The sequence below is a fragment of the Limulus polyphemus genome, unplaced genomic scaffold, assembly GCF_000517525.1.
Source record: "Limulus polyphemus unplaced genomic scaffold, Limulus_polyphemus-2.1.2 Scaffold1491, whole genome shotgun sequence".
Lineage (NCBI taxonomy): Eukaryota > Metazoa > Arthropoda > Merostomata > Xiphosura > Limulidae > Limulus > Limulus polyphemus.
The window spans coordinates 119,614-130,762 of NW_013667101.1; the positions used below are offsets into that span (position 1 = coordinate 119,614).

At 32.2% G+C, this 11,149-nt stretch overlaps 1 protein-coding gene across 3 annotated transcripts in view; it reads left to right on the top strand.

The window, feature by feature from the left end:
- LOC106463820 (probable ribonuclease ZC3H12B) overlaps window positions 1-11,149 on the top strand; it is an 86,009-nt gene that overhangs the window by 49,212 nt on the left and 25,648 nt on the right. For 2 of the 3 annotated variants that reach the window (XM_022391427.1, XM_022391429.1), the window contains exon 2: window positions 5,032-5,786. In XM_022391427.1, the coding sequence (XP_022247135.1) occupies window positions 5,032-5,786 (755 nt within the window). Of the gene's footprint in view, window positions 1-3,684; window positions 3,868-5,031; window positions 5,787-11,149 lie in introns of those variants that run through there. The other variant, XM_022391428.1, reaches the window with a different exon arrangement.

The window sequence follows — 11,149 nt, forward strand, 5'->3', positions numbered from 1 at the left end:
ATAAAAAGTGCAGTAAATAACAGACACAGAAATAGAATTATATATATATAACGCTTTTCCTCAAGCAAAAATGGAAACTAGGTTTATTTCCAGATCTGTATATTTGACATTAAATTTCAGTTAAATGTAAAAAAAAAAATGACATTCTGTATCGTATTCATTGAATACAACTAATATATATCTATAAATTTAATAGTGTATATTATACATTTTTAATAGTAATTAAGTTTCCATATTAGAAAATCACCTGGTGTTTTAAAATGGTGTTATTAGATCTCTCCGAAGGAAAGTGATGGATATAATGTTTAGGGATCTAGATTATTATTTAGAGTTCTACAAAAAAAATACATAAGATATAACATGTTAAAAGTAATCAGTTTAGCTAGTAAAACATTTGTTGGTCATCTAATTTTAATACAATATAAAATAAAAAAATTGTGTATGGGGAGGATAATAGGAAACGTAGCTAAAACATTACCTTTGTCTTATGAATCTGTAGTACGATCATTTTTGCTTGTTTTGTATATGTTGCAGCGGATGCGGCAATGCAAGTGTAAACGAGTAGCACATAGCGGCGCTTCATACTCTGGCTTTTAATATTTTGCATAATTTCATTGTTTTGTATGTATCAGACAAATACTGTTTCATTTTCATTTGAACATGCTCATAGTATAAATAGCTCTTTTTTTCTTACTGTAAAAACTTTCTAGCAAAATATATCCTTATATTTGTTCATACAGAAATGCGAATATTAACATTTAATTTTAACTGATATGATATATGAACTTGTATGGGTTCGGGCATGGCCTTGGAGCTAGCGTGTCGCACTGTGAATCCGAGGGTCGATATTTCGCGTCCCGTTACCTCAAAATCGCGCTCCGCACTTTCGGGCTGTGCTTGGATGCGTTATAAGAGTGATGGTCAAATCTCACTATTCGATTAGGATAGTCCAAGATTTGCCTGTGAGAGCTGTTGACTGCCTTCCCTCGATCTAGTTTATCAGTTCAAACGTATAGTTCGTATATAGCTTGACGTAAATATCTGAAACGAAGAAACTCGTGATGGTAGGAAAACACTAGGTTCAAAAAGTCAATGAGAAACAAAAATGCGAACCCCTATAACCGTATAACTGGTTAGCTCTTGGTGATGAAATGTTCACCCCTCGAAGTCCCCCGGTGGGACAGCAGTAAGCTTATGGACTTACAACGCTAAATTTGGGGATTCGGTTCCTCGCGATGGACATAACAGATAGCCCAATAAGGCTTTGCTCTAAAACAAACAAACATTTTTCGAAAGCGCTAGGAACAAAAATGACATCTTATACGTCTATCTACAGAACCGTGAGTACTAGATTTCATATTTACAAAATCAATAAAAACAATGATACTGTTTCTCTCACTTTTTTACTTACTAACTTTTACGTCCTTCTGTACCTTGATTCGAAATAATTTGGATGTGTGTTTACTCCGTCAACAGATCAGTACTCTGTTCTTGTCATACAGTTAAGTGTTTGTTATTGCACTGTACATGCCTAGTTCTCCATCTTGCATGCAAAACATATCCGTTATCCTAACATGACACACGTTTTCTTATTAAATAACTCATTGCTTTATTATAATTTCAGATACTCATATATACTCATATAGACTTTGTTCTTATCTTACAAACACATATATCTCTTTTCTTTTATGCTTTATATACACACATATATTGTGCTTCATCTTCAACCACACATATCTTCTATCTATTACACTACAAATACTCTCTTTATTCTCCGTCTTAAACCACACACACCTCCTATTTCTTAAACTAGACATACAGTCCTCGTTTTTTGTTTCAAAGCACATATATATATACTCCCTGTTCTACTTCTTAAGCCACCAATATCTCCTATCTTTTACACTACACATACTCTCTTTGTTCCCTGTCTTTTGTAAACCACACGTACAATCCTTGTTGTCCATCTTAACTCATACAGTGCTGTTCTTTCACCACACGTATCATCCACATATAACATTTTTCCCCATAAACAACACACGCACACCTTGTTCTCCTTCTTAAATCATACACATTTAGGTGTGTGTGTGTTATAGTACACACAATTTTACCGTTTGTTTGACGTCACACCGACACTTCTTTATAACACAAACGTTTATAAAGCTTTTGTTCTCGTTGTACCTCTTACACCTTGTTCTTCCTGTTAGCCTGTACATCATTCATTGTATCTCATACACATTGTTCTTCCTGTTAGCTAATACATCATTCTTTGTATCTCATACACCTTGTTATTCCTGTTAGCCAGTACATCATTCTGTGTATCTCTTACATCTTGTTATTCCTGTTAGCCAATACGTCATTCTTTGTACCTCTTACACCTTGTTCTTCCTGTTAGCCCGTACATCATTCTTTGTATCTCATACACCCTGTTCTTCCTGTTAGTCCGTACATCATTCTCTGTATCTCATACACTTTGTTCTTCCTGTTAGTCCGTACATCATTTTTTGTATCTCACACACTTTGTTCTTCCTGTTAGCCGATACATCATTCTTTGTACCTCTTACATCTTGTTATTCCTGTTAGCCGATACATCATTCTTTGTACCCTGCAGTCCTCCTTTTCTCTCTAGGCGTCTAGGGCTTTGAGAATCCCGTACAGTGTTCTAAATATCAGTTATACTGGCAGGAGATGAACATTACAATATTTTTTTTGCAAAATAATTATATATTTGCTTACCATTCATTGCATAGTTCGTTTCATATACGTTATCTGGTTAAAGATTTTCGATAGATGAACAAGAATTCAGTTAGAACCAGTTATACGATTTAGTTTGTTCAAGCCATAATTTTTATTCTTTGAGAATCAACTTTTTCTGAAAAAAAAAGAAGAAAAAATTAGAGAGTCATGTGACAGTGTGAAGCATTAAGATTAGAACGATTTTGATGTAACTATAGTTTTGACAAGATGACGTCCTGTAGTTTTATGATTTTAAGATGCAGATTGTGTGGCTTTAACTAAAAGATTCTCAAGCGGTTTATTAAATTATCTCCAACTCTAACTACACAGTGAAGTGTAAAATAGTTAATAATTTGTATAGTCTTTTTGATAAACACTGTTAATCGCTGTTATAGATCGACTGTAATAAGAGGTAAGAATTGAACGCAATTGTAATCACGAATTTACGAAGATGATTGTGTTACAACGCAGAAGCTAGGAACTGGGGATGCTATAGCACCCCCACCTTTACATATTTGACGTACATAGCACTGTAAATTATATTATTGTATTAATTTTCTTGGGGGGGGGGGGCTGCCTTTATAATTTCAGTCTCTCATTGTAAAATATGCATGTCTAACTAAACACCCCTACTTTGCAACTCCTTCCTACACCACTGCAATAGGTGAAAATCTTTTAGCAATAAATGTATGAGTATCAGGTTATGGAATATCAACGAAACGAATGACGTTTCTATGTACGTCGACAATACACTCTAGTTGTAGAGGCAGGTAAACAAGCGTCCCGTTGTCAGGCCGTGAATACAGGATGCCCTCGGGCCGACCAACCTGCCCTTGTCCCGGTTGGACCACCGCAGCCTGGCACCGTGAACCTGTACTCCAGGATGTTCGAGTTTGGCAGCAGTTGCTCAGGTGCTCGAGCCGCGAGAGGGCTGTTGTGTGTGTAAGTTGATGGATTATTAGAAAACGTGGGATTGTGCGCTGTGAAGTTATGTACTAGACATTTTAACCAACAGGGCATGTACAGGTCCAAATAATATCATATTTCGCCATGACTTCTCAAGGTGAAGATCAAAAAGTTTCCGTACAACCTCGATCAGTGACCATTACTGACCAGAAGAGCGATTCACAACAGGTAGGCTCTTGAGGGTGGAGCACAGTAGGTGGCGCTTCAATTGTTAAATATATTTTAGTAGACGAAAATGAAAACATTTTTTTTTATTACACTAACAAATTAGAGTTTTTCGATTCTCCATAGAATTCATTTCAAATGTTATACAACGTGTTGGTATAACATAATTAGCCAAGTGAAGTTAAACAAAAGAGTTCTGACTTTATACAGAAAGTAATGCTTAGATACGCTTTATCCCGCTGTCAGATAGGGGAAGTTCCTATTAGTATTTTTCCAGAACTGAATAATCTTTTTTATTCACCAAAGTGTAATGAAATTGATATAATTGTAGCATATTTCTCTGAAAATGTTTCTTGTCTGAAACTTTCCTTTTGTAGTCATCGGCCTATAAAAGTAACTTCGAAAAAATCGATTTATTAATTCAGTTTTGTTTTCCCCTTAAAAATGTGAAATTCTCTCGCCGGTAATTAATTTTACTTCATTAACATTAAAAAAAGTTTCAAAGTGTCATTTTTTTAATAACCGAAAAAAATTGTATTTTTCTTTCCTCTTCAGAAAACAATTCTTATAAAAACAACTACAAAACGAGCATGGAGGACTGATGTTGTTAGCGTTGACTGGTACTTAAATGACGACATGGTGTTGTTATATTAAAATATAACAAACTATAGAGTGTTTTAAGTCATTTTTTAACTTGCTTATATAATTCATTGTAAACAAAACAGTGACTTGACAAGTTAAAGAAATACATCAGTAACAACTTTTTTTGTATCAAAGAAGGAGACTAGTTTATTTACAAGGATCTTTCAAGTGTGGTCGTTATTAAAATGATTTACATTTAAGTGTTTTAAACTCAGAAAATGTCACAGCACAAATCAAACAGCTAAATATCTACAACATAAAAGAGAGAGTCTAAATCAAATGTATTTTTCACAAATTACTCATCAGCAAAATATGTTCTTTATTGACAAGTATTGGGCTTTTAATGAGTGTGTTTGCGTAGGTAATCATCGATCAGTTTAGGCAGTTTATACTTCAAAATATTTTTTATTAGTCACTGAGGATCAAATGACTAAAGTTCATTGTGTAAGAATAAATGGTTCTATAGATAAACAATTATTCTTATAATATTGTGGCCTAACATTACTTTTGTATATGTCTCTATAGGAATACATACTGTCAGCTATTGCTGAAAGTCCCAACCGTTGTGAGGAGAGATGCCAGTATGCGGAAGATATTTATCAAGAACTGTTTCAATTAAAGGATCAGATTGAGATGAGATCTTGTTGTCAAGTAGTGTTTCAAGAAGACAATATGGTGGTTGTCAGTGGACTTGAGAGCAGTGTCAACAAGGCCATACAGGTTCTGGACTACAATGTCCAAGAAATTGTCCGGCGAAAGAGCAGAAATAAACAGGAGGAGCCAAAGGATATTGGAAAAAACTCTGAACTTGGTTGTTCTGGAATGAGTACTAAAACTCGCGTATTGGAATCTGAGGACTCCAGCTACGACTCTGACTACGAAAATAGTGAAAACACCAGTCCGCGGGACGGACACGATGATGTTAGCCGGACAGTATCTGATACACTGAAGGCAGAGTATGCAGAATATGTAACAACTTCCGAGGAACTCCAGTCGTTGATTGCCCACCCTAATTATGCCAGCCGGGTGGAATTTGCACTGAAGTTGGGTTACACAGAACTCCAGGTTCAGATTGCACTACAGAAATTAGGAGCACAAGCTGGTCAAAATGAACTGTTGGCCGAGCTCATCCGGCTAGGTGCTACATCTCGGGAAACAGAAGGAACATGTCCATCTGATGATGTCACCAATCTCGGAAATGACTCCATACACCGAGATGGTCGAAATGACAGTTCAAACCTGAGACATATCGTAATAGATGGAAGTAATCTTGCGATGAGGTAAGTTAATTTGAAACGTTTATATGTATATTTTCATAAATATAGCGTCAATAGCGATGCTGCCTAGTTAAATGATGTACTTATGGTCTAGCCATATATATTACTTAGAGAATGTGTAATTAGCAATGTGTTTTGTGAGAAACGTCCTCATGACTTCACACATCACGGATATGGTATGGAAAACAAAAACAATAATTTGAAATTACTTATAAATTGTATTATAACATACATATATTTCATATAATATCATATATTATGCATTAAACAAAGATTTGGTTTTGGATTAAGAATAGTAGTTGAGGATATCCATTAAGAAGGAAAAATTGTATAAGGTAAAATGTTAAATAATGTTCCTCTTTCTTTTGTTATTAAATCTCTGATGACCTCATAAGATGCTATTTGCCTATCCTGCTTTGTGGAAGGTAATAATCGATTCATTTAGCTGATAAAATACTTGTGTTTTTAAATTCAAAGCCAAAAGTCTGTACTTCCCCTTCTCTGGAAAAATCCTAAAACAAAATAGTCCAAGTGCACTGTTACCATACCAAAAAGTATGATAATCGAGCCAACTGTCTGTGGATGATGAATGCTAATGAACAGACACTCTCATAAGGGATCAAGTTGTATGATATTGGTATTGCTTGTACATAAATTTAATATTTGTTAATTCACATTATGTAAACTCTATAAAGATTAATGATTTAGTGTTTTATACATCACAATGGTGCACTAAATAATAATACCTCACTTAGAGTTCAGATTTCTGTATAGACATTTTTTATTTGAAACTTCAACTTGCACAATAAGTATGCTGATAAAATTACTGAATGGATGTATGTTTTAAACCTCAATTTTTTTCTTCTAGAAAAGATATTATATAAATGAATTATCATTATTTATGGTACACAGTTTGGCTTTTTACCCATTCCAACAACAACACAGCATAAATTATTGTGCTGCTCTATTCCTCACTATTCTCTTTTTTAGTTAGTGAAAATTTTAATACAATTACTGAGGAACTGTTATACATCAGAGCTGCAGTTCAACCCACACTGTAAATATCACCCTCTGAAATGACAGTATACTACTTACCTCATGTGTTCCACATTGTTACCTGTTTGTAATCTCTTAGTTATGTAGTTGTTAAAGAAGATCTTGAATTGAAGTTTATGATTTTTTTGTTACTTTTTAATCCCTTTGACTCCAATGGGCTGTTATAGTTAAGGGTATCTTGATATGTAGTATAAACAGTTTTAAAAAATGCCACATTGTTTTTGTTCTTTTACCTGAAGTTAAGTTTTTCCACTTACACAAATTTATTTGATAATTTCAAATGAATTGTATTAAGTAATTAAACATTTTCTACTTCAACAAAATTTTGCTTAGATTCAAAATGTAATTCTTGGCTTGTATGCATGTAAATTATATTGTATTTTTGGAGAATAATGCAGCAAAGTGAATATTTGGTATTTGTTCATAGAGTTACATATTAGTGTCTCATCCTTTTGTGCATGAACCTACATGAAATAATCAGCATGCAGGAAAGGTTATTAATGACTTATTTGTTTGTAGACATATCCCAATACATCTGTATGATTCTTTATTTCCTGGCTTGCTTACCACATAACATGTACAAGAAGATGTGAAACAAAATCAGAAGATGAGACTATGAATTTTTAAATATACAAAAGTATACCTTTGTAAAATACAGTTGTTTATTGATATGCAATATATTCAGATTACAAGATTTTCTGGAAATAACAAAAAAAATGGATAGCTAGACAATACAGTATGTATATTGTCAGAAATTGTTTTAACCTTTGTACAACCTAAGGTGTTTCACATATTATTTATGTTCTTACTCCTTATATAACTTCAGTGCTCTCCCAGTCTACATACTAGTACAAATGGATGTTCTATTTAAGGAGATGTAGATCACAAACTCAACATTTATAAAAATATATAGCTTCTTTTTAACTGGATGGTTTTTGGGTCTGACCACTACTATTTTCTAACAAACTTGAATGGAGTCAGGATATAGTGGTGTTTGAGTTGTGATAGTTATTCAAGTGCTAAAAATTAAACTGAAAATAAGATTAGGCACATTATAAGATGTTATATACTAAATTGCATTGTACCTCCATCAAACTATGTGTATGTATTTCAATAAAATAAGTATCATATTTTTAATTGTATCTCTAATTTCATCTAAATTGGGCAATTTTAAGGCTAAAATAAGCTTAACTTTTATAAAGATCCATAGATTACCATTCAGCAGTTGTTCATGACTTGTGTCAATACACTCCTTAATACCACAGTTGTGGTCTAAAACTAGCAGTCATATAAAATAGTTTTATTTGCCACACTCTGTATCTGTGGCCAATAGTTAACCCCCCCCTTTTTTTTTTTTGTCATTTAGCTTGCAGATCATATATAGCTATCACAGCTTATCTGAGTTTTTAGATAATGGTACTTTGATAAATACATTGTAGTACCTGTGAATATTAGATCAATCATTCTTTGATAATTTGAATAATTATTAAAAAGTCAGGCCAATAAGTGTGTATGTTATTATTTATATATTATTGGTTACATGTACTTTCTTTCTAGTGTTAGATGTTATTAGGGAAGTGGACCCTACTGAGCTTATCTTATGTATGTTATTATTTATATATTATCGGTTACATGTACTTTCTTTCTAGTGTTAGATGTTATTAGGGAAGTGGACCCTACTGAGCTTATCTTATGTATGTTATTATTTATATATTATCGGTTACATGTACTTTCTTTCTAGTGTTAGATGTTATTAGGGAAGTGGACCCTACTGAGCTTATCTTATGTATGTTATTATTTATATATTATCGGTTACATGTACTTTCTTTCTAGTGTTAGATGTTATTAGGGAAGTGGACCCTACTGAGCTTATCTTATGAGACATACACAAGAAAAACTATTTTAGAATTTATGGCAGAAGTCAAGTTCAATTGTTTTTACTTAAGGAAACCTTTATTCTTCCCAAACATGTTTTACTAGTTGCCTCTGGTTTTAAACAACCTCATCATTCTAAGCTATGTATTTGATTTTTGTCTGTTGTGTGTTTAACAGAGCCTATTCAGTGCACCTTATCAATGTTATCATCATGAAAAAAATTCAATTGCATATCATATTTAACAAAATTATTGAAAGGTTTTTATTAAATATGATCAGTACCATACTGTAATCTCCCGCAGTTCTTATTCATGGTGAAATCATTATCTTATGGTAATGCCCTTGTTCTACAGTGTGTAGTTTTGAAGAATCAAGTCTTCAAACTTGTCACTTCATTTTGCTCATGCATGTGACACTAAAGAACTGATAAGAAAAATATTTTGAGTATTAGCTCATGAAATACCTTCTCCTAAATCAGGTCTTTACTTTTTTATGCAATTTTTCTTGATAATTGTGTATAAATCATGATCTTACTTTTATAAAAAGTATTATAAGCCCAAAATTTATTAGTGCTTAATTACCTTACTTCATTTGAAAAATTCATTTATAAAGGTTTATTATATATCAGGGTGTTTTAGTTTTTGACTTTGGCATAGTTCATATTCTTTTCTTTTTATCCTAAATAATTTAAAATGTAATTTTACTTCCTGCTTGATAAATACAAAGAAGTTATTAAACATTTCATATTTTTAGATGTAATTATTCTGTAACTATTACTAGAGTTATTATTTAGTAAACTGTTTTATCATTGTAAATCACACAACAAAGTATTTGCCATTTATTTTCACTTGTTAAAACAAATATATATTAGTGTACTGCAATCTCAAGAAGAAAAGGTTGAACAACAGAGTATCTGCAGATCAGTGAACTTATCATATCAATTCAAAGACAGTTTGCCATATTTCTTGATGTAAATATTCATTAACTAGCATATCAATAATAAAAACAAACTTTTTTTTTCTATACAATTACTGACTAGAGTTTTGTTTGTTGGTGGAATCATCAAACTTAGTCTTAATGCTTACTCGATGTATTTTGACAGATATACCAGAGTACCTTGGGTTAATTTATTTATTTATAGTTTACAAACTTATAGAAAAATAATTTTTTGCTATTCAAGCTGTTAAGCCTTCCACTGAAATAAGTACTAGTTCTTCAATGAATATTTATATATCTATAAAAATTTAAAAAGTGATGTTTCAGCAAATTAACTTCCATCTTTTTCATCGATTTTAAGTTTGTTTGTTTTTTCTTAAGTTGACCTAATGGTAACCATGAGAAATTACCCACTGATGATGTATTTTAAATAATACATTCTATAATTTTCAAATGAGATGTTGCATTGAGTGTGATTTTTGTGATAATTAAAAATTGAACAATGCTTATGTGTAATTAAGTAATTTTTTAAAAATAATTTCTGTACAAAATAGTGAGGGGGACAAAAATTGTGCTTTGATACAGCAAAGCCTCCTTCCTCATACTTCTTTACTTTAAATTGCAATTAACACTATAGTCAGATCCATGTTTCATTATATTACTCTATAGTAAAAAATAAAAAAAGACATTATTTTTGGAAGCTATTGTAGGATTTGTAACTGTTACATAGTCATGATAATTAAGTAGCTTTTCTTCTGGCTGGAGACTAACCAATAGGCACTTGTTAATAAATTGATGTGGCTTTTACTGACAACTATTGACGTAAGTTTAAAATAAATGACTTCTATACACAGGGTGGAATGTATACTATTATAGTGCTCTTTCCCTGTGAAATACATAATGAAAATGCCACCATACTCTATGTAGAAAACAAACTTAATTTTTGAGGTTACAGTTTAGTCTTTACAGTTATCGCTGATTTTAGTATTACGTTATATCTAAATACTGTTACGGTATATATATATATATATAGATGAAAGAGATATAGGAGATTAAATTATTCAGTTGTTTTGTCTTGTATAGTATCAGAAGCACCATATTTAGTGTTATGAATCAAGTCATTATGAGAACGTAGTTTCACAGCTGGAATACTAATGGATGTGTAATAGTTGTTCTAAACAGCTGTTACTTGTGGTCTAATATAAAGACACGTGGATATTTCTTTTTGCTTACCAATCTATATACTACATTCTGATTTTTGATTATGAATACAACATTTACACTGAAGAACTTTGGTAATTTAATAATGTAACTTTTTTATAGGAATGGAATAGCTTTAGAAAACAATTTTCTTTAAAAAAGAGTACATTTCACGCACGCAAAGGGCCGTTTGTAGTCTGAAGTTGTTCTCTAATTAATAGTAAGCTACCGTATTTTTCGGAATATAAGACGCACCCTTATTTTGAAGACAAAGTTTCAGGGAAAAAAAAGACTACAGT